General features: G+C 44.4%; 1 protein-coding gene across 2 annotated transcripts in view; it reads left to right on the forward strand.

Moving 5' to 3' along the window:
* CIPC (CLOCK interacting pacemaker) overlaps nucleotides 1-20,278 on the forward strand; it is a 38,563-nt gene extending 18,285 nt beyond the window's left edge. The window contains exons 1-4 of one of the 2 annotated variants that reach the window (XM_010382704.2): nucleotides 460-727; nucleotides 7,983-8,170; nucleotides 12,472-12,641; nucleotides 16,397-20,278. In XM_010382704.2, the coding sequence (XP_010381006.1) occupies nucleotides 8,035-8,170; nucleotides 12,472-12,641; nucleotides 16,397-17,290 (1,200 nt within the window). In that variant the 5' untranslated portion in view covers nucleotides 460-727; nucleotides 7,983-8,034 and the 3' untranslated portion in view covers nucleotides 17,291-20,278. Of the gene's footprint in view, nucleotides 1-459; nucleotides 728-7,982; nucleotides 8,171-12,471; nucleotides 12,642-16,396 lie in introns of those variants that run through there. The other variant, XM_030930625.1, reaches the window with a different exon arrangement.
* The last annotated feature ends 5,275 nt before the right edge of the window (nucleotides 20,279-25,553 follow it).

Below are 25,553 nucleotides of genomic sequence, written 5' to 3' on the forward strand. Positions count from 1 at the left end.
TCGAGGGTGGACGGGAACAAAAACAAACCGGGCGACAGGCGTAGGGAAAATGCGAGGAGCACGCGGGGAGGTCTGGCGCCCCTGTCACGGTGACTCCAGGATGAGGCCAATCGCGCGCCCGCTCTCCCACGCCGGGCACTGTCGCTCCCCGCTAGCGCACAGGCCGGACACGACTCGCCCCGGCCCCCACCCCAACGGCTGCACGGCGGCACGGCGGCACGCACCACTACAGTGCGACAGTCGCACCTTTTGCTGTATTGGCTCCAAGCTGGCCCCACCCCCGGCTCCTCGGAACCCCGCCTCGAAGCCGTGCCCAAGACGCTCATCGCTCGAGACACCCGTACAAAATGGCGGCGGGGCCTCAGGAACCAACCATAGAGACGCCCTCAAGTCGCGGAGAGAGCGTAGGCCCTTGAGCGTAAGCCTCTCAGCGCCGGCCCCGCCCCGGGTCGGCCTGCTCTTCCGGCGGGGGCGGGGAAAGGGCGCGTCTCCAAGGCCCCTTCTAGGAGAACAGCGTGGGGTCTCCATGGTGCTGGGTCCTCCGAGCCGAGTCACGTGGCGGGCGAAAGACGTCGCGGAGGCGGCGGGGAGGAGAAATGGGCGGGAGGCTGTGGGTATAGCAAGACACCCGGCGACGACGAGGTTGTCATGGTGCTGCGAGGCCGTGCTCGCGCATGCGCCACCTGACCCACGGGGGCCGGTCGTGGAGCTGCGACCCCGGCCCTCGGTGAGAAAGGGAGGGCTGGGTCTGGGAGGAGGGGAGCAGGGTTGGCGACGGGAGAGGGATTGGGCGAGAAGCGTGGGGAAAGGAGGTGGAAGTAGGGCAGAGAGGAAGAGGAGCGAGTAAGCAAGGGGGCAAACTGGGACTTTCGGGGGACGGAGGGCCAAACGGTGGGACTGAGGGTTGTTGGCTTTGCTGTGAGGGGCGTGGGAGAGGGAATCGCGGGTGAGGAGGGGGCTGCGTGTGGGGAGGGGGCTTGTGTGAGGGGCAGGTGGGCCCTGGTCTAGCCCTAGGCGCAACCGCCAGCCGGCTGGGCGGGGAGAGAGCTTGGAGTCCAGCCCGGCTGGGAGCTGAGGGCTAGGCAGTGGGCAGGTGAGTGGGCGCCAGAACTGGTAACTGGGCGAAGGTCCTGGGCTTCCAGTTTGAGGTCGGGGGTGGTACCCTGTTCTGGCCCCAGGGCACAGGTGTGTTGCCTTTTCCAGAGACCTGCCGTCACCTACGTTGCTGATTGTTTCCCTTGAGTGGCCAGCTTGCCAGGCTTGGTGCCGGGGGTAGTGTTTTGGGGGAGAAGGCGGGCAGTGCCAAGTAAGGAGTTAGTGGTTAGTGGGTGGCTTCGGGGGAGATCTGATCCCGGCCCAGGTCACAGGCTGGAGCTAGGCTCGCTGTTATTGCTCAAGTCCTGGCAGTATGCATTGCCTGGGCGTTTGCCCTGGAAGGCTGGTGGTATGCCAGTCACAGCACAGTACTAGGGTCTGCCCAGTTCTGCCCTGCTGAGCTGGCAGGCTGGTGGATGCCTGGAGGGTGCACATGCTGCCTGGCACAGATGCAACGTGGGCTAGTGTGAATGGGTAGGTGGGTACTGTTACTGTGAACTAATTGCAGCAGGGGATCAGAGAAAGTTCTCTAAACTCATCTTCCCTTTGAAAGGTGAAAATAGAGCCAAACTGGTCTCAAACATAGGAAATTGTATGGAATTGGGGTTCAGGATCTTTGACACGAATTTTCACCTGAGTTGGAGAAATGGAATGGATGTGAAAGGGAAGATGAATATTAGACATTTAGGTAGACAGGGTTTTTCCACTGTTAAAAAATACACAGACATCCTCCCAGAATGGTATCTCTGAATATGCAGGCCAAAAGAAAATGACTTCGGAGAAAACCTAGTAATGTGCTTATAATTCGAACTGGGATTACTCAAGGTTTTCTTCCTGTGACCTTACCACTTTATTGTATTTAAGCCTGTGGTTGGGCTTTTACCTCACACTTCTGTCCAGGCACACATGTTATACACGTGACACATTTTAAAGGGAACTTGAGCTCCCAGGAATGTTGCCAAGTGTCTATAAAAGGAGAGATCTGAAAGCAGCATTTCAGATCCTTTTCTTGTAACCCTTGGATCTCCTTTTTAATCATAAGGACAAATCTTCACAAAGATTGTTTGTGGATTAGGCCAAGCTTTAATTTGGATGGTGGATTTGTCCCTGAGGTTTCATCTTAGAATAAGGGGTAGATCAAATATCTGTTTCCTGCAGGGGACCAGACGTGGAGGTTAGATCTTAAGGTGACCATGGTGTTTGGAAATGCAGAATCTTGACCTTCAAGCTGTTCAGGTATTTCTGTGCTGCTAAGCTATGAGAGCTGCCAAGGAGACTCAGCAGGTCCGAGATTTGTTGGAATTTATTACTCTATTGAATGCCTCATGTTAATTGTTGGGGGCTGAGGTTGCAAAGATGAAAAAAACAACTCAAAGTTGAGGAGACAAATAATGTCAGAAGTGCAAAAACAGTAGTAAGAACTAAGTGCTTTGGAGCACTTGCTAGGATTTTGAATTTTGTACCCTTATATAGACATATATTTATTGATTCACGTTCTTTCTCCAGGCTGGAGTGCAGAGGCACAATCTTGGCTTACTACAATCTCTGCCTCCCAGGTTCGAGCTATTCTCATGCCTCAGCCTCCTGAGTAGCTGGGATTACAGGCATACACCCCCAAGCCCAGCTAATTTTTGTATTTTTAGTAGAGACAGCGTTTCACCATATTGACCAGACTGGTCTCGAACTCTTGACCTTAGGTGATCTACCCGCCTTGGCCTCTCAAGGTGCTGCTGGGATTAGAGATGTGAGCCACCTTGTTTGGCTCTGATTCTGATTCCCCCTCTCCTTCCCTTCCTTCCTTCCTCCCCCCCCCCCACATTTTTTTTTTTTTGACGGAGTCTCATTCTTCACCCAGGCTGGAATGCAGTGGTGACATCTCAGCTCACTGCAACTCCACCTCCTAGGTTCAAGGGATTCTCCTGCCTCACCCTCCCAAGTTGCTAGGATTACAGATGTGTGCCACCACGCTCGGCTAATTTTTGTATTTTTAGTAGAGACAGGGTTTCACCATGTTGGCCAGGCTGGTCTCAAACTCCTGACCTCAGGTGATCCATCCGCCTCCACCTCCCAAAGTGCTGGGATTACAGAAGTGAGCCACCATGCCCCAGCCTGATTCACTTTCCATTATGAGTTTTAGTGTGTACTATCCTTTCTGGGAAACTTTTGGACAATGTGTTACATATATATGCATAAGAGGCCCAATTAGGGTAAATTCTGACAGTTTTGGAGCTTAAATTAGCCCTTTTAATGCAGAGTAAGGTACATGCATTTGTAAAGCAACGTGAGTGATTTCCAGTCTGTGCCAGGAAGCAGAAAGGACACAGTGGGTAAGAGCTTAGTAACCCATTTTCAACTCCCAGTCAGTGTGTGAGCATCTAATTTTATTGTAAACTAATATCTAAGAGGAAAAAAATTAAGCAACTTCTGGAGGTTTTCAGACTTTGCCTTGCCAATTTGGGGGTTGACAGCACCAGTAGCAAATGCCATCACTTTCTGCTTCTCTCCTGTTGAGGGCTTTATGTGTGTGAGTGGGTCGCTCAGCCACTCCCAGGAGGGCACTGCTGCTGCTCCTCCGAAAGAATAAAGTTTGGGAAGGGATGTAGCGCTTTGTTCCACATCCTATGTGAGCCTCCCTGGCTGCAATGCTAAGGCTTTCTGCTGCTTAAGAGAACTTTACTGAAGACAGAGGCTTTCATATTTTTAATCATTTTCATATCAAAAATAGTCAATTTTCCATCCTAAAGTCGATTTTGCATTCTTTATTTCCAAATGCCAGCAACTCCCCAGGATCTAAATTTAGCATCTGTTCCCTTTTTAACTTAACTCTGTGATACCTTTCCTCACCTACCATAAGGGTCTTAGTTGACCCTCCCATAACAAAAGAAAGGTTAACAAGAGAAAAACATAACAGTTTTATTTAATCAAAGTTTTGTTTAAGACAGGAGTCTTCAGAATTGAAGCCTCCCAAACTCAGGCAAAACTGTCTATTTTTATGCTTAGGTTTGATGAAGAATGGACAGCCATGTAGAAATATGATTGGATAAAAAGGGTATGATCTGGCTGGGCATGGTCGCTCATGCCTGTAATCCCAGCACTTTGGAAGGCTGAGGTGGGAGGATTGCTTGAGCCCAGGAGGTCGAGACCAGCTCAGGCAACATATCAAGACCCAGTCTCTACAAAAAATTTAAAAATTAGCTGGGTGTGGTGGTATGAACCTGGAGTCCCAGCTACTCAGGAGGCTAGGGCAGGAGGATCACTTTAGCCCAGGAGATCGAGTCTGCAGTTAGCCGTGATCGTGCCACTGCACTCTAGCCTGAGCAACAGCATGTGATCCGTCTAGAAATAAAAAACAAAACAAAAGAAAAATCAAACAAAAGAGTATGATCTAATAGTAAAGGACTGAGATGGGAAACCCAGCAAGGTCTGTCTGTCTAGAATTATTCTTGACCTCTGTGTAGCATTCCTTCCTCTCTGTTTTAGGGCAGGACCCATTCTGGAATGAGGGTTTTATGATCTACTATCAGACAAGACAGGTCAGATAATTTCTTTATGGCCAGGAAGTCGAGGCTGCAGTGAGCCCGTGTTTGTGGCCTCATATTCCAGCCTGGGTGACAGAGCAAGACACAGTCTCAGAAAAAACAAAAAGCAACAACAAAGCACTCATGCTAAAGTGCCGTATTTTGGAGTATTGTTTTCTGAGCCTCAAAAACCGATTGTCACTGTTTCAGTATTTTGACTCCATGATCAATTATCTGTTATCCTACAAATTCTCAATAAGCCAGAATAAATTCCTGTGTATTTTCTGTAGCTCCATTGACTATACTTTAATAATAATAGCAAGACCTTTTTCATTGTTTTGCCACAAGGATTGTAGAAGACTGAATTGGGATGCATTATCTAAAGTACCTGTAAAATAATCCATATTTAGTAAGATAATGTGAAACTTCAAGAACCTAAGTAAGGTTCTTAATTAGTTGCAACTAACATGAGCTACCCTCCTAATCTAAATCAACAGCCTAGTCTGATATGAATTAGTTTGAATGCCCATCCACAAGCCTCATCTATTTTGCAGAAGGCTTCTATTCACTTTTGGACAGTATTATTTTAGGAAAATTATACTGTGCACATTTGTTGAATTTCATACAAAAGGATCCTGATTTAATTAGAGATGTAGTTTTACACTTTAGTCTACTTTTTAAGCTGGGCTGTCCATGCTGTCAAATTTCATAGCTGTCAGATAGACCTTGTTTTTGCATAGTTCTCTGCAAGATGTGACAGTGCCATTGTTTATCTTTTATGCACATAGGATTAAACGTGTGACCTGTGGGAGTCCTTGATTTGATGTCAGTTGAATGAGGAAGCCAGTCCCCTTAAATGAGTTAGATATGGGGCAGAATGATTTTTACTTGGAATCGTGTTTAAAATTCACTCTCATTCAGTCCAGTTTGTGTTCTCTTTAGTCTGCTCCTACAGTATGCAAAAGTATGAGCAAGAGGGTTGCTTATAAGCATCCTTGTCTTCTATTTAATTTTATTTTGAACTGCTTCTAGGGTAGTTAATGTTCTTCACTAGATCTTATATTAGCAAGAATGTCCAGACTTGGCACTCCAGGGTATTCTAGATACAGTGCTATTTGGCAGGGGGCTTGTGTTTTTCTTCACTCAGAGGACAACAGGATAGAGTCAGGAGTGCATCGTGAATTAAAACACCACAAGACTTTGCTTGCATCTTCCTAGTTTCATTATTGTCATGTTCCCTGTTGGCCTATTCTCCTTATCCCAGCAGTATTCTTATCATGTTGGCCTTACAGTTGCCATTCCTTGATGACTAAATGGCCATGTTAAAATACCTGTAATGTTCTTATCCTCAGCCAGCAATTTGAAGGACTGATTGGTCTTATTCTTGGCACTGTTGGTCTAGGTCTGGGTCTGCTGTGGATGAGCTGCATATCACTGGAGTAAATATAGGCCTCTCCCCTGGGCTTCAGTCTTACATGTGACTGCCTTCCCAGGATCTCCATTTAGATGACCCACAGTAACTTCAGTCTCTACATGACCAAATCTACATGACCATGCCACCCTGCCCCACCCGCCCAACTCCCTTCTGTGCACTTCTTGGGCTCCCTAGCTGAGAAAGTGGTACCACCGTCTTCCCCCCACCCAATACAATAACCAGGTCCCATCAGGTGGGCCTCCATGTTTTTCTTCTCCCCATCTCCACCACCTTAATTCACCTGGACTATGACGGTAGCAACTAAATGATCTCAATGCCGCTCTTGCCTTTTTCCACTTTAGCCTCAGTTCAGCATCCAGAATGCTTTTAAAATGCAAAGCTGGTGCACACTTGTAATCCCAGCACTTTGGAATGCCAAGCCAAGCCAAGGCACAGAGCCGAGCCCATGGTGGAAGGATTGCTTGAGGCCAGGAGTTCAAGACCAGCCCAAGCAACAAAGTGAGATCCTGTCTCTACAAAAAATAAAAAATTAGCCAGGTGTGGTGCTACGTGCCTGTAGTCCCAGCTACTCCATAGGCTGAGGTGGGAGGATCGCTTCCATCTGGGCAGTCTAGGCTGCAGCAAGCCATGATCATGCCACTGCACTGCAGCCTGGGCGACAGAGTGAGACACTGTCTCAAAAAATAAGATAAATAAAATGCACATCTGATCATGTCATACTTCTGGTTAAAATTCTTCCATGACTTCCCATTGCTTTTAAGTTAATATCTAAAATCCTTCCAACATGGATTCCAAGGTGTTGCCTGTCTATTCCCTGACTACCAGTCTGTCATCAGTGCGTGGCATTGTACCCTTCTACACTGTGCTCTAGCCTTTCAGTTACTTGTTTGTGCCAAGCCCCTTGCTCCCTTAAGGCCTTCACACTGCCTGGAATATGCCTTTCACTTAACTGCTACTAATTCCTAATCCTCCAGATCCCAGCTACAGAGCACTTCCTGAGTCCCCCAGACTCTTAGCCCCTCCCATTTATAGCTCTTATCAAAATGGTCGCTAGTTGAGTGATTACTTGATTAATGACTGTCTCTCTCTAGATCATAAGCTACAAGAAGGAAGTGACAGATGTCTATTCTGTTTATTCTATAAACCCAGTCCTTGCACAATGCCTAATTTACAGTGGCAATATTTATCAGTGTTTTTAAATGATTGACTGTGACTTATCTGAGCCTCAGTTTCCTCCCCTGTAAAATGAGATAGCAACTGAAGATGACATTGTGAGGCTCACGTAAGATAACACTAATAGTTACACATATTATAAGTTTTTTATTATATATGATATTATTTGTCCATAAAAGTGTTTTTTAAGCCTAAAAGTAGCATGTGTGTATAGGGAGTTGTTTTTGCTCTTTGTTCAGTACCTCAGCCAAAGGATTTAAGGTTAATTTGAGAAACGCTACACTGTGGGAGGTGGCAATAGGTCATGAGCCTGCAAATGTACACGAGGAAAGCAAGCCTTGTAGTGTCTCTCTTCTCCCCTTTCCCCTCTCCCGCTCCTTTTGCCCTCTCTCTTCTCCCGTCTTCCTTTTCCCTTGTCTTCACTCCCCTGTCCCCTCTCCCCTCTGGTGAGTTCATTTTGTTACCCATTGCAAAAAGCCTAATCAAATGTGCCTTTGTTAGCAGTTTACAAAGCTATGTTGAATGTGGTTTGTGTGCCTTGAATTTGTAATGGAATTAGAGGGCAGCCAGAGGACTGTGAATCTCCTTATGGGTGGAAACCTTCTGTTTAGTAAACTTGAAACTTTTGCCACTTGAGACCTCTGAGGAAAATAAAGCTGAAGTGGGTGAGGCCAATGTTCTTTGCCCATACTTTATTCACTATCTGGATCATCTGTTTCAGCTCTCCAGGCAGTGACTTCTTATATAATTGTTTTTCATAGGGCAGTCCAGATGAAAAGAGTACCAATGAATCTGCCTCCAGCTGAATAAACCATGGAGAGGAAAAACCCATCCAGAGAGAGCCCCAGAAGACTCTCCGCCAAAGTAGGCAAAGGCACAGAGATGAAGAAAGTGGCTCGTCAGCTCGGGATGGCTGCTGCTGAGTCAGACAAGGACTCTGGCTTTTCAGGTTAAAAATATCTTATCCTTCCTCTGTTTTGTGAGTGAATGCTTTGCCCAAAAAATTTCCTCCCCAAAACTCATTTATGTGATAAAGATGGGATGCTTTCACGCACAGGATAAATACTTACCTGATGCTTTAAAATGGTAATTCTGATGCCATATGTCAGGGTACCCATCAAAGTCACCGTAGGGTTAGTTCTGAAAGAATTATTTGACATCTTTTTTCAACTTAGACTCTGAATCTTACACTTCCAACTATTGCAACTGATCACTGGAAAAATATTTAAATACTCATAATTCTGTTGTTTTACTTCCTTTTTCACAGGAATTATTATATTGTAGGGGAAAAAATGCTACTGCATGTAGTTGCCATGTAACAAATTTGAAGACTGCCAGTTAAATAAAAGTCATATTGTATGTAATTTGTAAGGTACCTTTTTCATTGAGAAAGTAGTTTTGCTGTGTTTAGAAATGTACCCCTCCAACAACCCCTCCCCCCACTCTCTATGCATTTTGTATTTGGACTGTGAGCCTCCTGGCCCAGCTCTAAACTTGAGTATCTATTAGAGATAAGAAAATAGAACAGTTTTCCTTACAAGTTTTTCTTAAACCTTACCCAAAAGGGCTAGCTGAATATACATTGAATCTTTTAATTTTGTGCTGGGGCTCTTTTTTAATTTCCCGGTCTGAGGGTAGTGGCTTGGATATGGTGCTAGTGTGATTTTTGGCGCAGGGGATGCAGAGGGGTGATGCTGAGGGATTCTAGCCAAGTTAACATCCTGAGAGTAGAACCCTCTCAAGGAGAAAATTTATATTATCCAGTCTCAGAAAGACAAATCAATCAATTTTGATTTATTAACTTATAGTGAGAAATGCAGCTGTTAGGAAAACTAGAACTCTCTTGTCTTTAGATTGGCATATTTTCTCCCTGTAGGCATGCTGCTTGAAAAGGCAAATTATAAATAGACTGTTGCTCAAAGAGGAACAGAGCGCCGACCAAGGGATTAGATTAAGAGGAATTAGTTGCCCTGCCCAGGGCCAGGACAGTCCAGGGAAGGGCGGGCCAACCTTCCCTTTGGATTTTTCTTCTGTCTCTCAGCATTGTTTCCCAAGCCTGCCTCATCATAAAGCTCACCTGAGGCATTTGTTAAAAATATTGATCACCAGATCCCCCTCCTGGAGACTCTCAAGGGTCTGGACAGGGCCTGGAATGTGGGTTTTTTAAAAAACAAGTGTTTTTGTTGTATGGTCAGACAGGTTTGGGAAACATTGGAGGCCTAGTGTCTCTTTTTTTTCTTTTAATATCATGTTTGCTTTTTGTCTGTTTTTCATTTCATGAATACATGCTCATTATAGAAGCTTGGACATGTAGGAAACCACGAAGAAGAAAATAAACATTATCAATAATCTTACCATCTATTATTTCCAGTACTGTTGACATTTTGACACTTCTAACAACTTCAACTTTGTCAGGCCAGTTGTTTTAAGAATATTGTACTACTCAGACATAAAGTGGTATTAAAATAATCAAACTCATTATGCCCCAGAAAGTAGCCCCAGTGAATGCCACTGGAATGCGTCTAGCCACTCTTAGGCCACGTGCCAGTGATTTCCTCACTGAGTTATTCCAGTTACCTTGGAGTAGGATGAAATTCGTAAAATCAGGACAATTTTTCCCATTTTAATTACTGCATTTGTATTTCAAAAAATTTCAAATCTATACAAAAGCAAATGAATACCCCATATATCTATCTTTTTGTCATATATGCTTTCTCTCTCTCTCTACACACACACACGGATACACACACGCACACACTGAATTATTTGAAAGTAAATTGCAAACACTTGACATTTTACCTCTATATAGCTTCAGTACAAATTTCTTAAAAACAAGGACATTCTTCTATATAGTTATAATATCATTATCATACCTAAGAAATTTAACACTGATACTTATCATTAGCTACACTGCATATTCAGATTTTCCCCCATTGTCCCAATAATTTCCTTTACAGCTGTTTGTCTTTTTGTCTATTTTGGATCCAGAATCCAACTGAAGATTGAGCATTGCATTTAGTTGTCCTGTCCTTTAGTCTGGTTTAGTCTACAACTATAACCACCCCCCTATCTTTTCTTTGCTTTTTATTCTTTCTTTTATGACATTGACATCTTTGAATGAGTCAGACCTGTTGCTTTGTAGAATGTCTCACACCCTGGATTTTCTGGTAGTGTCCCCATTATTAGGGTCAGGATTAGCATCTTGACCAGAATACTATGTTGTTGATGTTGTATCCTTCCCATTGCAACACATGTGGAGACTCGTAAGTTAGTCTTACTCTTGGTGATGCTCTGGTTGGTTGGTCACTTGGCTAAGATAGTGTGTACCAGATTTCTTTACTGTTAAAGTACCCTTTTCTCTTTGTAATTCATAAGTAATTTATTTTTTATAAGATCATACAATACTTTATAATTGTGTGACTATCCTATTCCCCAACAAACTCTTTACCGGAGTTAGCATCCATTGATGGTCTTTGCCTGAATCAGTACATTGGTGGTTTAAAAGTGGTGATTTTGGCCGGGCGAGATGCCTCACACCTGTAATCTCAGCACTTTGGGAGGCTGTGGCGGGCGGATTACCTGAGGTCAGGAGTTCAAGACCAGCCTGACCAACATGGAGAAACCCTGTCTCTACTAAAAATACAAAATTAGCCGGGCGTGGTGGCACATGACTGTAATCCCAGCTGCTCGGGAGGCTGAGGCAGGAGAATCGCTTGAACCTAGGAGGCGGAGGTTGTGATGAGCTGAGATCGTGCCATTGCACTCCAGCCTGGGCAACAAGAGCGAAACTCTGTATCAAAGAAAAAAGTGGTGATCTTCTAATTTTACCATTCTTCGTACATTATTGGCTGACATTCTTCTGTAAAAAGTGCTTTCCCTCCTCCCTCTTCTTTGAGTATCACTAATGTAGTCATGGAATTCTTTTGTAATTCAGTTTGTTAATCCGTTAAAATCATGATTTCTGATACTCAAATTGTCTCAAATTTGACCAGCGGGAGTCCCTTCAAGATAGCTCTTGTGTCTCTTTGACATGTCTCTGTTAGTGTTTGAGCACTTCTTTGCTTTCTGGGACAACAAGCTGTCCAGGCTCATCTCGTATCTTCCCTGTCAAAGTCTTGGAATCAGCTGTTTCTCCAAGGAGCCCTCATTTCCTTTATGTGCAGAATGGCATTTAGAAACCAAGATCTGGGCACTCAATATGTACATTGCTTCTGGGCTCATTCGTTTTCAGTCTAATGGTTCTTTTTTTTTTTTTTTTTTTTTTTTTTTTTTTTTTTTTTGAGACGGAGTCTTGCTCTGTCACCCGGGCTGGAGTGCTGTGGCCGGATCTCAGCTCACTGCAAGCTCCGCCTCCCGGGTTCACGCCATTCTCCTGCCTCAGCCTCCCGGGTAGCTGGGACTACAGGCGCCGCTACCTCGCCCGGCTAGTTTTTTGTAGTTTTTTTAGTAGAGACGGGGTTTCAACGTGTTAGCCAGGATGGTCTCGATCTCCTGACCTCGTGATCCGCCCGTCTCGGCCTCCCAAAGTGCTGGGATTACAGGCTTGAGCCACCGCGCCCGGCCTGGTCTAATGGTTCTTAACTAGAGATGTACATTTGGATTACTTGTGTTTTGTGAAAATACGCTACTATGGAACCAGGTAAATCACTTCAGTAGATCAAGGGAAGGATCCCAACATTTATAACTTTTTAAAAGTGTCACTGGAGATTCTAAATAATATTTCCATTGATGCATATCCTTCTAGTCATACAGTCTTCCTTAAGCTGGATAAAATGCAGTTGTTTTGAGGTTTACAGATTGGTTTTGTTTTTTTAACTGTAATTACCTCTTGGGGTACCCAGAGCCTCTGAAGGTCCTAATCCTACCTTGGGCCATACCCATCTCCTTTCTCAACAACAGATTCTCAAAAGTAATAAACTAACGTTGAAGCCTCGAACTCATTTCTCCTGTAGACTGGTGGTGATTACTTTCATGTGAGCCCTAATTGAGGCAGGTTTTTGTCCATAAGAGAGTTAGAAAGGAAATCAAACTTGTCCTAGGGCAATAATTCTTAATCTTTGGTGGAGGAGGGATTAATTATGGATCCCATTGAAAAGCCAATGAAAGCTAAAAGCCTCCTTCTTAATAAAATTCACAAAAACACATCACAAGTGTTGCATTCAATTTCAAGAGGTCCATAGCTCCTTAGGAGCCTAGTTAAGAACCCCTAGTCTAGAGCCTAAGTGAATTGACCATTCTTCTGCCCACCAGATGGGAGCTCGGAATGTCTGAGCTCCGCAGAGCAGATGGAGTCCGAGGACATGCTGAGCGCCTTAGGCTGGAGCAGAGAAGACAGGCCGAGGCAGAACTCCAAAACTGCAAAGAATGCCTTCCCTACCCTGTCTCCCATGGTCGTCATGAAGAATGTGCTGGTCAAACAGGTGAGGAGGACTAATATCACCTAAAGGCTTTGCAAATAAAAATTTCTGAGCTTCCTGTGTATAAAGGAAGAGATTTATATTTTCTGCCAAGGAGAGAGATTTTAGAAACAGACCACTAGAACCACACCAATGTGTACTTTCTCTCCTGGGGAGCAGATGTTATCTTTCAAGTGTGACACTGTTTTAAAAAGGAGTACAAGAATCATAATGTGTGTTCTCATTTTTGAGACAGCTAGGTTGTTTTATTTCTGTATTCATAGTTTGTCCAAAGGGACCCTGAAATGTATATAGAGGAACCAAGCAGAAATGGCATAACTTCAGTGGTGCATTCTAACATGTGGCAGAGTTTAGGGTAGAAACAAAAGAAGCTCTTTTTAATATGAATTGCCCTGGGAATTTAAGAATGTAGAATGCATTTATCTCAGAAGTAGAGGCAATTTCCCTGTTTCTTTTTTTTTTTTTTTTTTTTTTTGAGACGGAGTCTTGCTCTGCTGCCCAGGCTGGAGTGCAGTGGCCGGCTCTCAGCTCACTGCAAGCTCCGCCTCCCGGGTTCACGCCATTCTCCTGTCTCAGCCTCCCGAGTAGCTGGGACTACAGGCGCCCGCCTCGTCGCCCGGCTAGTTTTTTGTATATTTTAGTAGAGACTGGGTTTCACCGTATTAGCCAGGATGGTCTCGATCTCCTGACCTCATGATCCGCCCGTCTCGGCCTCCCAAAGTGCTGGGATTACAGGCTTGAGCCACCGCGCCCGGCCTTCCCTGTTTCTTATGCCATATACTGAGCATTTTCTTAGTAGTTAGCCAGAGCCCATCATTAGTGACGAAACTGCTCCTGGTTCAAGTATGGGAATACCAGCAGAATCCACACAGCATCGTTGTGGAGTGGAAACACATCCTGTTTGGGGCTTCATTACCTAACTGTGTATATTATATGATTATTGTCTAGATATGAAAGAAAAGATTTAGATGAAAATCTAAGTTAAGCTCTAGTGTTTGAAACTGAGAACTTGATCATATAAGCTTGGTTAAGTTGGAATAGAGAAGTCTGAGAATAGAAAAGATTGATTTCAGCCAAAGAAATTTAGTCTTACCGTACTTTCGTCTGAAAATATATCAGTTCTGATATGGGTTCAGTGATGAGGCTACTTGAAGATAGTGAAATTTGAAATCTGGCTTGAGTAGTTGACTTTTCCCTCCTTAGGGTAAAAGGTTAGAACATGGCTTTAACCCGACAGGAAATCTTAATGTCTTAGCTATTACCTCGTTATGTATGAGGAACACAAACTGATTTTCAACAAGGCAGCCTGGTGAGTTCTGAAAAGGAATTTGAAGATTTTTGCTTGGTAAATCATATCTCAGCTGGAAGCATGGCTCTCCTTATTGAAAGGAAAAGAAATAATAGAGACAGGAAATGAAGCCCACGTGAGATTGCCCCGGCCCCACCGGTGCTGCCAGTGCTTTTCCTGGGCTTCCTTTCTCCCAGTTCTTTTTCTCCCTGCCTTCCTCTCTGGCTTCCTTGTCCTTTTCTTGTGTGTCTGTGTTTATATCCCTTCTTTGTTGTAGGCTAGGCTGGCAGCTCCAGAAGGCTGAGAACAGCCCACACACACAGTTACGGAGTGAGTAGGCTTTTCCAGCAGAGCCACATTCTTCAGGACAAAGACCCGCCAGGAAGGCTGCTGGGTCTGATCAGGAGCTAAGAGGCTGACCTAAGGGAGTAGTCTAGGAGTTTTATTTCGTTTTTAAAAAACATACTAGAATCCAGCATATTCTAAAATTAAAATAATGATACACATTTAAAACCCTCTGCATGTTGTGTAATGTCTTGATTATGGCTGCTTGGTTTTAGATATTTTTCTTTTGAGAGTCTGATTCCATCTCTGTCACTAGACAGTGTGATCTTGTACATAATTAACCATGATGGATATCAGTTTCTTCATCTTTAATATGAAGGGTTTATGTGAAATGATTCTGAGACCCTGTCCAAGTCTAAAATTTTGTTCCGTATTCCCTCAGGTGATTTCAACATGAATAATACAATTTGTAAAATCTAATAATTAGAACAAGTCAGCTAAGTATCTGTTAGGACAGTGGGCATAACAGTAGCATTAGTAAGTACAGTCCAGTAAAATCATGGGAAAGCAATGCATTAGATATTTTCCAGATCCATTTGCCTAGTAGGTCATCCCTAGAGAGGGCATGAAGTTTTGCTTCTGACTGAGCTGGAACAGGCTGATCTCTACTTCAAAAGACCTCTTGATTTTGGATCTCCTATGACAAGGAAATGTGGTTTCTGGCCCTAGCATTGCTTGCCTTAGTAAATCCTGGAGTATATTTGAACATCAAGAGGACTCCAGAACGTTCTAGCCTTTGCAGGGGAAATGAATTATAGTTGGCCTAAAGTTCCTAACCTTGCATCCAAGAAACTGAAATGTGTGCAAAATGGTGTGCGCATGTACATGTATGGGAAGACAGTTCTTAATGTTCTTCAGATAAATCAGATGACCCCACCTGACCCCACTGAGGATGTGAACCTCTATCAGACTTGCCCTCTGCCTGGCTTTATCTACACTCAGATTTTTGGGACCAGGTTGGAACTGGATTGGCTTTCAAACATTGGAGACAAGTAGCCATGTCCTTCTTTATTAGATTTCGTCTGAATCAATACTTTAATTAAAAAGTAATGCATAATTGAGGAGTAATAAAACAAAGGTAGTATAGCAGAATGGCTCAGATGAGTTTTACAGTCAGACAGAGGATGGAATCCTAACTGCATCACTTAGTAACTTGGTGACTTAAAACAAGTTATTTCAACTTTCTAAGCCTCAGTTTCCTGTTTATGAAGGGAAATGGTAACTACCTCATGAGGTTGTCATATAGATTAAGTAACTCATGTAAAACATTACACACAGTGGTAGCCTATAGTCAGCACCAATACATGGTAGCTGTTATTATTTTGAATGGTTTTATGATCGTTGGATGTCACTGCCTAAAAACAGGGACCCATAGACTCCTGACAATATGGGTGTTTGTTTGTTTTTTTTCTGTTGTTGTTGTTGTTTTTGAAACCAAGTCTTGCTCTGTTGCCCAGGCTGGAGTGCAGTGGCGCAATCTCGGCTCACTGTAATCTTCACCTCCCGGGTTCAGGCGATTCTCCTGCCTCAGCCTCCCAAGTAGCTGGGGCTACAGGCATGCACCACCACGCCCAGCTAATTTTTTGTATTTTTAGTAGAGATGGGGCTTCACACGTTGGCCAGGCTGGTCTCGAACTCCTGACCTTAGGTGATCCACCTCCCTCAGCCTCCCAAAATACTGGGATGACAGGCATGAGCCACCACACCTGGCCCAATATGTTACTTTTTAATCAAAAGTTATTTTCAGGTAAAAGAGGTTCCAGATGTAACTAAATGAAGATATACTTTGGTGTAAAGTCACATTTTAACTTACACCAGGAAATTCATATTTTTATTGTTTCAGTTATGACCTTAGCTATGTCATTGCCTTACCTACCCATTTATTTTTCTGAGTGATAGCACTTGAATAAAAATAGGTATTTCCTCCAATTTTCCCTTAGAAAAAGTTAAAAAAGTATTTGTGATATCAGACACAAATAGATGTTCAAACCACTACGTGAGGGAAGTGCTGTCCTTGAAATTGTTCTAAACATTTGAGTATCCACTTGCCCCTTTGACAGAAGCTTCACTCCTCTATCCTTTCGGCAGTAATGAGTAGTGTGCTGCTCTCCTCCTTTGTCTTCAGGGCAGCAGCTCATCCCAGCTCCAGTCATGGACTGTCCAGCCCTCCTTTGAAGTGATCTCAGCACAGCCACAGCTCTTATTCCTTCATCCACCTGTACCATCTCCTGTCAGTCCATGCCACACTGGCGAGAAAAAGTCCGACTCCAGGAACTACTTGCCCATTCTGAATTCTTATACCAAAATAGCCCCACATCCAGGCAAAAGGGGCCTTTCCCTTGGCCCAGAAGAAAAAGGAGCAAGTGGAGTGCAGAAGAAAATCTGTACTGAGAGACTTGGGCCTAGCTTGTCTTCCAGTGAGCCAACCAAGGTTGGTGCTGTTCCGTCCAGTCCCTCGACGCCAGCACCACCCAGCGCCAAACTTGCCGAGGACTCAGCTCTGCAGGGTGTGCCCTCTCTGGTGGCAGGTGGAAGTCCACAGACTCTTCAGCCGGTATCCAGCAGTCACGTGGCTAAAGCTCCCAGTCTGACCTTCGCTTCCCCCGCCAGTCCTGTCTGCGCATCAGACAGCACTCTCCATGGGTTAGAGAGCAACTCTCCCCTTTCACCACTGTCTGCTAATTATAGCTCACCTTTATGGGCTACAGAGCACCTCTGCCGCAGCCCAGATATCTTTTTAGAGCAGCGGCAGAGCAAACATAGGCGCTTTCAGAATACCCTAGTAGTCCTACACAAATCTGGTTTGCTAGAGATCACTTTGAAAACCAAGGAGTTGATTCGTCAGAACCAGGCAACTCAGGTAGAACTAGACCAGCTAAAGGAGCAAACCCAGCTGTTTATAGAAGCCACCAAGAGCAGGGCCCCCCAGGCTTGGGCCAAGCTGCAGGCATCTTTAACACCTGGGTCCAGTAATACAGGCAGTGACCTAGAAGCATTCTCTGATCACCCAGACATATAGTACAGAGGCATATTTTCCTGTTACTTGAGTGGTTCTTTTTGCTCATTTACTGTTACCTACTCCTGTTTCCCAAAGCTTATGTAAGAGCTTTTCCTTCTAAACTTAACCTGTGTCATGGTTCACTTAGGAAGCCACGTGCCAATACCTGGCTGCTGTCTTAACTTGTGGTCTGGGCACAGGATACATATGTCCCCGTTCCACTGAGGACCTCAGTTTGGGAGTGCCCTTGAGCCCCTTTTCCTTAGCCTGCAGGTGCTTCAGTGGATCACGGGGCAAAGCAGGAGATGATTGTGTGGGGCTCTTCCTGCTGTCACCTCCCATCATCCCACTCTCTCACCAAGATCAAGGGTGCAGTAACACGAATGAGCATACAGAGCAACGCCTGTTGAGCCAGGGAGTAGGTGACATAAAGAAACCTTCATGGATCTTCCCTTGCCTGTCTTAGTCACAGAGAGAAATAAGAGGAGGTTGCTTGCATTCCACAAGGCATCGTGCTAGTTGGGCAAGACCTAAAATGCCCTGGGCACAGGTTGCACCTGGTTGCGAGCACTTAATCACTCAACGCTTTGTTTTCTTAAACTTGAAAGTCAAGGGAAAGGGTAGTACCATCTGACTCCTAGACTTTCATTGCAAGTCAGATTTTTCTTAAACTAGCAGGCAAAAAAATACTTCCAAATTTTAAGGTGTGGAATGGATGCAGTACCATCTGGAATTATAGTCGATGAATTGCTTTATTGACTTAGAAGCTGAAGAAAATAGACATGGCTGGCATATCTCATGGTCAGGAGCTGGACGATTCTGGTAACTTAGGCTTTTTTTCTCTCTTCTTTTGAAACAGTATATCCTGTTTTATATCTAAAAATCTTAAGGATAGTTTCAGTGGTTCCTGGGGATGTAGTATAAGTTAACTCTGTTGCCATCTTGTTTTTTTTTTCTTTTATTTTGATAAAAGAAGTGATTATTATGCTTGATAAACTTTGAATTAAATAGTTGTCTCAAAGGTATGATAAGTCTACAAAAAATTGGAAAGCATCTTACCCATTTTCTTTTCACATCCCAAATTTTCATTTGTTCCATGTCATAGTGATGGGAAGCAGTTATAGAGCATTGTCTTCTGTGTTTCCTTCATGTGTTAAATATTGGCAACAAAGCCAAAGGTATAATGTTGGTTATATGAAGTTCATCTAGAAATGGAGACCATGACCAGAGTTTCCAGATGATACATGTTCTTTTCAGCTTCATTAAATAGGCAACTATGTTTCTAAGTAGTAAAGTTTCAAAATATTCTCTCATTTTAAAATTTCATCCTCTTGAAAATCTTTGTTCTTTACAAAATTATCTTAATAAGTTCTATATGATCAGCTTCATCTTTCTTTTTTTTTTTGAGACGGAGTTTCACTCTTGTTGCCCAGTCTGGAGTACAATGGTGGGATCTCAGCTCACTGCAACGTCCGCCTCCCGGGTTCAAGTGATTGTCCTGCCACAGCCTCCCAAGTAGCTGGGATTACAGGTGTCTGCCACCACGCCCAGCTAATTTTTGTATTTTTAGTAGAAACAGGGTTTCACAATGTTGGCCAGGCTGGTCTCGAACTCCTGACTTCAGTTGATCTGCCTGCCTCGGCCGCCCAAAGTGCTGGGGTTACAGGCCTGAGCCACCACGCCCAGCCCAGCTTCACCCTTTCTGCAAAGAAAAGTTTTACCAAGACGAGAAGTTAAAGATGACATTTCCTAGGTAGTTGTAACTCTAACATAGTTTAAAAAGTATGTGGCTTCAGATTGCCTATACTTTGTTCACAAACGTGTGATTTAGATATGACTGATTTAGAAGTGAACAACTTGGTAACATCCCTAGACTCCCCTCATCAACGCAGAATTATTACCTGCTCTTTACTTTCTGAAAGAATTTCAGAAATCAGAGCAAATGTGTCTTTAGGCAGATTCAGCTCCTTTTAATATTTTTTTCTTGGCCCACTCTCTTCGCCTCCCCTGAATCTGTGTGGTACTATAGCAGCTCTACTCCGTGCACCATGCTAGGAAGCTTCCTTTTTGGCACAGTACGTTTGGCAGCAAAGCTATACAGACAGGTGCATTCAGAACAGCCTGGGCACCAGTCATGAGTCTTACTGAGTGTCAAAAATCTGAAAACACTTGCTGAGAACCAAATTTATTCCATTGGAAAAACCCTCTGTGGAGCTATAAGCCTCTTGGACTCTTCTTTCTAGATTAAGGCTTGCATTTCCCTCCCTGTTTCAGTAAAAGATGATGAAAGCCGTTATCAGTCCTCACTGCTGAGTGGCAAGGAGAAGCAGCACCACCCCCAGCTCTTCTCTAATCTTGTAACTTAGTGCTAGAAGTCTCTCCAGGCTATTACCATGGGTGTTTGTTCCCTATTGGAGCTGTAAGCAGATGAACCCAAGTAGAGAAGATAGATCTTGGAAGGAGAGATCCACTGAGGCCAGCAGACAGTTGGGGCCAGAAGCCAGATCAGCAAATGGAGGAACCTTGGAGGTGACCAGAAAGATCTCCATCGGTTGCCCAAGGCTGTAAGTAGTGATGGTTTTAGCGATGCATAACATAATTGGCTATGAAGTACTGTGGCAGAGCTGCTGTTTTCTGTAGGTGAGAAGCCATTTTTAGCTCAGAGCAACCCTTAAGAGAACTTTTGGCAGATTTTGTTGGCATTATTGAAATATATCTAGAAAAGTTACAGATTGCAATGGTTATGGGAAAGGGATTTAATGACATTTGTAATTTATTACACTCATTGGTTTTTATTGATTATAGTATTGTCTGACTTTTTATTTTCTACTATGGTTCCTTTAGCAGAAAAGTAATTTTTGTGCATACATTGAAGTGGTTTTCTAGCTATGAATTCTTTAGGGTAGAAGTTTATTTAGCAAATGTGAATTCTTTTGAGAAAGTATGAAGTTTTGCAGATATTGACTGTGAAATGTCAGAGAAAAATAAAAGTCACTTACTTGAAACCTATTTGGCCTTTTTGCTTTATAACTGCTTAAAAATACTGAATGAAACCTGGAGTAAATATTTGAACTGATTTAAATGTTAAACATAGGTACTCATGTTATTTGGGAATATTGGGATTAGACACTGAACATGTGGAAATTCATTGCTCAGATTTTCACTGGTGTGAACTTGAAATATGAGCAGGCTTATGGCAAATGAGTAGTCCTCCGTTTTCTGGAGCCTTGGAGGTTTTTGCTGGGCAGGTTGGGAGGAGTGAGAGGTGAAGACAGTCCAGTGATTTCTTCCATCTGATTGACACTTTCACAAATAGAACTTTTAAGTGACAAAGCTACTACAATTGTATACCGGGATAAACTAAAGCCACAGTAAATGAAGTTCTTTCTACAGCACAGTGGTCCTTAGCAAGCACACCTCCATGCCTCCCCCCATGCCGCCTCAAGCCTTGCTCCTTGTCAGGGTTCACCTAGAGGATCTCAACAGGGAGACATGTGGAGTCCTCCCTGTTTCTGAGGCCAGTCGGGAGCCCCTTCCTGGGATCTTTAAGATACCGGGGAAATGAAAAGCTGATCCTCACTAAAAGGCCTGGAGGGTTGTCATAGTCTAATTCTTATAGTATTATTTCTGTCCTATACAATTGTCTAAGTGGCTTTTTAACATGTAGCTGTTGGCCGGGCGCGGTGGCTCAAGCCTGTAATCCCAGCACTCTGGGAGGCCAAGACAGGCAGATCACGAGGTCAGGAGATCGAGACCATCCTGGCTAACACGGTGAAACCCCATCTCTACTAAAAAAATACAAAAAACTAGCCGGGCAAGGTGGCGGGCGCCTGTAGTCCCAGCTACTTGGGAGGCTGAGGCAGGAGACTAGCGTAAACCCAGGAGGCGGAGCTTGCAGTGAGCTGAGATCCAGCCACTGCACTCCTGCCTGGGCGACAGAGCGAGACTCTGTCTCAAAAAAAAAAAAAGTAGCTGTCAGGCCACTAGTAAGAAACAAAAAATGGGTAAAGATGGCTAGAGAAGGTCCCTTCTGAAATAAAGAGAACTATCCTTCCTTAAGAAGTGGAATCCAGAGAAGGGAGGGAGCACAAAAATTTGAGCCTCAGAGGCTCAAGAGAACCCAGTTATTTGCGTTTGCACCTCACCTCCTCACCCCTCGGCATGATTCCTGTATGTGGAAACGCTTGCCCCTTAGGACAGCCTGTTTGCAAACGTGTTTCATCCATGTTTTTTATGGCATCCCTGCAGATTGTAGCCTGGTGCAATGGGGTCTAAAGACCTACATTCACATGTCATATCTACTACTCATTGACTCAGTGACTTTGGATAAGTCACTTAACCTCTCTCTAGATGTCACTCCTCTCAGCTGAATGATGAAGAATTTGAAGTAGGTACTTTGAAGTTTCATCTCAGTGCTAACCTTTGTAAGATCTATAGTTGTGTTACAGGTGAGCCATAGAATTAATAGATTAATTTTTTTTTTTTAAATGGATTCTTGCTCTTGTCATCCAGGCTGGAGTGCAATGGCACGATTTCGGCTCATTGCAACCTCTGCCTCCTGGGTTCAAGCAATTCTCGTGCATCAGCCTCCCGAGTAGCTGGAATTATAGGTGTCCGTCACCACGCCCAGCTAATTTTTGTATTTTTAGTAGAGACAGGGTTTCACCATGTTGGCCAGGCTGGTCTCGAACTCCTGAGAGTTTTGGCCGGGTGATGCACCTGCCTCAACCTCCCAAAGTGCTGGGATTACAGGCCTGAGCCACCGCACCTGGCCAATTAAATTTTTTAAAACGTGGGGTGCTTAGAAAAGAGGTTCTGAGAGCCTCCAGTAAGATGGTTTTATAGTACAGTGTTCTGTCGGATTTTTAACTTCTTTATATGGAACTCTGGGAGAAGCTCTTTGCCAGTCTGCGTTGGTTTTGCCTTTCATATGATTATCTTGTTGCAGCTAATGTGAATTTACTACCTCCCATGTGAAAAACTGGTCTCAAAGAATTCTTACTGGCCCAAAAGGAGAATGATTTGGGGTTAAATCAGATCCTGTCCTTTTCTGGTCAGCCATCTGCAAACAGCCCTTTCCTTTCATTTGAGATGAAGAAGGTAACTTTTGTATTTGGCAGAGTGTCAGTTAGCTTATTTCCTTTCAGACTTCTCTCCCCACAACCAGGGATGATGTTTTTTCATGTGTTTTAAGGAACCATTTGGGGCTGGGTGCAGTGGCTCATGCCTGTAATCCCAGCACTTTGGGAGGCCGAGGTGGATGGATTGCTTGAGCCTCGGACTTTGAGACCAGCCTGGGCAACATGGCGAAACCCTGTCTGTATAAAAAATAAATTAGCTGGGTGTGGTAGCACACACCTGTAGTCCCAGCTACTCTGGAGGCTGAGGTGGGAGGATTGCTTGAGCCCAGGAGGCAGAGGTTGCAGTGAATCAAAATCATGCCACTGCATTCCAGCCTGGGTGACAAAAACCCTGTCTCATAAAAAAGCCAAACGAAAAACAGAACCACTTGGGTTGATTTAACATTATTTTCACTGTCACTAGTCAGAGATGACATAGATGCAGTGATACTTTGTGAGGTCTTTATTCTGGTCCAAGCCTTTTGGGTCCACCTTTCATCTACACCAGAAGAGAGATTAGAGATGAGAAGTCTGCCTGGGTGACACAGCACAATCAGAATCCCTGAGAGAAAGAGGCAGAAGAAAACAACGACTGTGCCCTAGCTCCTGCAGCCTTTATCTCTGCTACCTCAGTTTCTTTTATCAAAAGAGGAGAGGCATAATCCTCGCTATGCACTTGACATCCTGAGATGAAGGTGCAATGCAAAAAAATGATGTCTCGAAAGTGTTTTAAAACTGCTCTACGGAGCGAGGCAGCCTCGCCGCTCACAGACCCAGTGATGGGATTCAAGTGATGGCTTCAGCCCCTTCAGGGTTGTCACTGCTTGGGATAATTAAGACTGTCTTCTACCAAAATCTCATTTACAGTGAATGGGAGGAGAGCAAATATCAACCCAAGATGGTTACTCTTTGGCTTCCTGGAAGGAACTGTTCTGTGGGTCCATGTGTGACCATTTTGATTTTTTCCTCTCAGAATCCTTCCTTTATTCTTTTTTTCTTTTTACTTTTTTTTTTTTTTTTGAGATGGAGTTTCACTCTTATTGCCCAGACTGGAGTACAGTGGTGCAATCTCGGCTCATGGCAACCTCCGCCTCCCGGGTTCAAGCAATTCTCCTGCCTCAGCCTCCTGGGTAGCTGGGATTACAGACATGCGCCACCATGCCTGGCTAATTTTGTATTTTTAGAAGAGATGGTGTTTCTCCATGTTGGTCAGGCTGGTCTTGAACTCCCAACCTCAGGTGATCCGCCCGCCTCGACCTCCCAAAGTGCTGGAATTACAGACGTGAGTTACCGTGCCCGGCCCCTCTTTATTCTTAAAACACATGGCTTTCCTATCTCTTTCTAAAGGATAGTTATGCAAGACAGAATTGCTTGAAAGAACAGTCTGTATGGTTCCTGCCTCAAATTACAGCAGCTGGAGGAGATGAGCTGAGCAAAAAAGCAAGAAGGGCCCATAGAGTACGAAGTTAACCCAGGGAGTGGGCGGAAGCTGTTAGAAAATGAAGGGGAATGAAAACCAAAAGTGGGATCCTGCGGCCAGCCCGCGTGAGGGCCCTGGCAGGTGGAGTGATTATTATCCTTCCAGCAAGGCAGTCAGAGTGGCTGGAGAACATGAGAATAAAAATAGCTGCCTTTACATTTCCTACAGACTCTCTAGATCTCAAGAATTGCAGTGGCCTTGGAAGCATGTTCGTTCATCCTGGTAAATGTCTTTATAACAGAAGAGAGCAAAGGCCTCCATTCTCTGGGGACAGCCCACAAAGCCCCTGCCTGCTGGGTGGGCAGATGGGAGTGCTTGGCATGGGGCCTGCCCTTCATTTGAGGGTTAGAGTAAAAAACCAGAAGCCCTGAAAAATCAAGACCTGCCACCACTTGTAGATGGTAAGCCATAATAATCATGTCTCTACAGAGAGCTGGGTTGAAATTATCTCCACACAACCCTTGCACAAGTGAATATCTCCACACAAGTGAAATTATCTCCACACAACCCTTGCACAAGTGCCCAGTCGGGGGAAGAGAAGAAGCCTGAAGAAGTTACATGCAAATGGAACACCACACCCTCAACGAGTCCTGCATTGTCCTCAAAAAACGGCAGGAAAACTTGGCCCCAGAGGCCTGGTGGTCCTGCTGGTTAACATTTCATTCTGATTCCCCTCTGGGCTCCATCAAGGTTTCCGGGCCTCCCCGCTCATCACTGGGCTGCTCAGGAAATGCAAATGAGTTTCACCTCAGCAAAACACAGAGAAAGGGCAGTGAACCGTCACAACAAACGGCCCCGGATACCCGCAGCCTGCAGCCCGACAACACAGTGATAGGCATGGTTTAGACTGTGTGTTTTCAATAATGGTCCCCTGGGCTCTCGCAGGCCGAGACGGTGAACTTTAAGGTGAAAGCCTTTTATTTTTTTGAAAGGATATCCAAGTTGATGCTTGTCTCGGCAAGGTGTATTTAGAAGTATCATGCTTTCTAGCCTGTGCTGATTTTATTCTTGAAGCATTTTATAAACATCAGTTGTGCTGTGAAGCTCCTAGCTAGCAAATTACCTAGCTAGAAAGCATGATACTGATTTTATTGAAATTGATAGTTTGATACTGATTTTATTCTTGACGCAGTCTATAAACATCGGTTGTGCTGTGAAGCTCCTAGCTAGCAAATTGCTAACATTGTTGATTGTACTAGTCAGGTTCGGCTGCAGTGACAGTGTCACTTCTGCTCAGCCCATGGCCAAGACTGGCTCCTGGCCCTGCCAGTTGCATGGGGATCTTTACATGTGGGACAGCATGCACTGAATGATTAAAAAAAAAAAAAAAAAAAAGTTGCTGGGCGCGGTGGCTCACGCCTGTAATCCTAGCACTTTGGGAGGCCGAGGCGGGTGGATCACCTGAGGTCGGGAGTTTAAGACCAGCCTGACCAACATGGAGAAACCTTGTCTCTACTAAAAATACAGAATTAGCCAGGCATGGTGGCGCATGCCTGTAATCCCAGCTACTCGGGAGGCTGAGGCAGGAGAATCACTTGAACCTGGGAGGCAGAGGTTGCGGTGAGCCAAGATCATGCCATTGCACTCCAGCTTGGGCAAAAAGAGCGAAACTCCATCTCAAAATAAATAAATAAATAAAGTCAACGTGGCAGAGATATTTAATTCAAGGGAAAAAAACGGTTCT

The sequence above is a fragment of the Rhinopithecus roxellana genome, chromosome 5 (assembly GCF_007565055.1).
Source record: "Rhinopithecus roxellana isolate Shanxi Qingling chromosome 5, ASM756505v1, whole genome shotgun sequence".
Lineage (NCBI taxonomy): Eukaryota > Metazoa > Chordata > Mammalia > Primates > Cercopithecidae > Rhinopithecus > Rhinopithecus roxellana.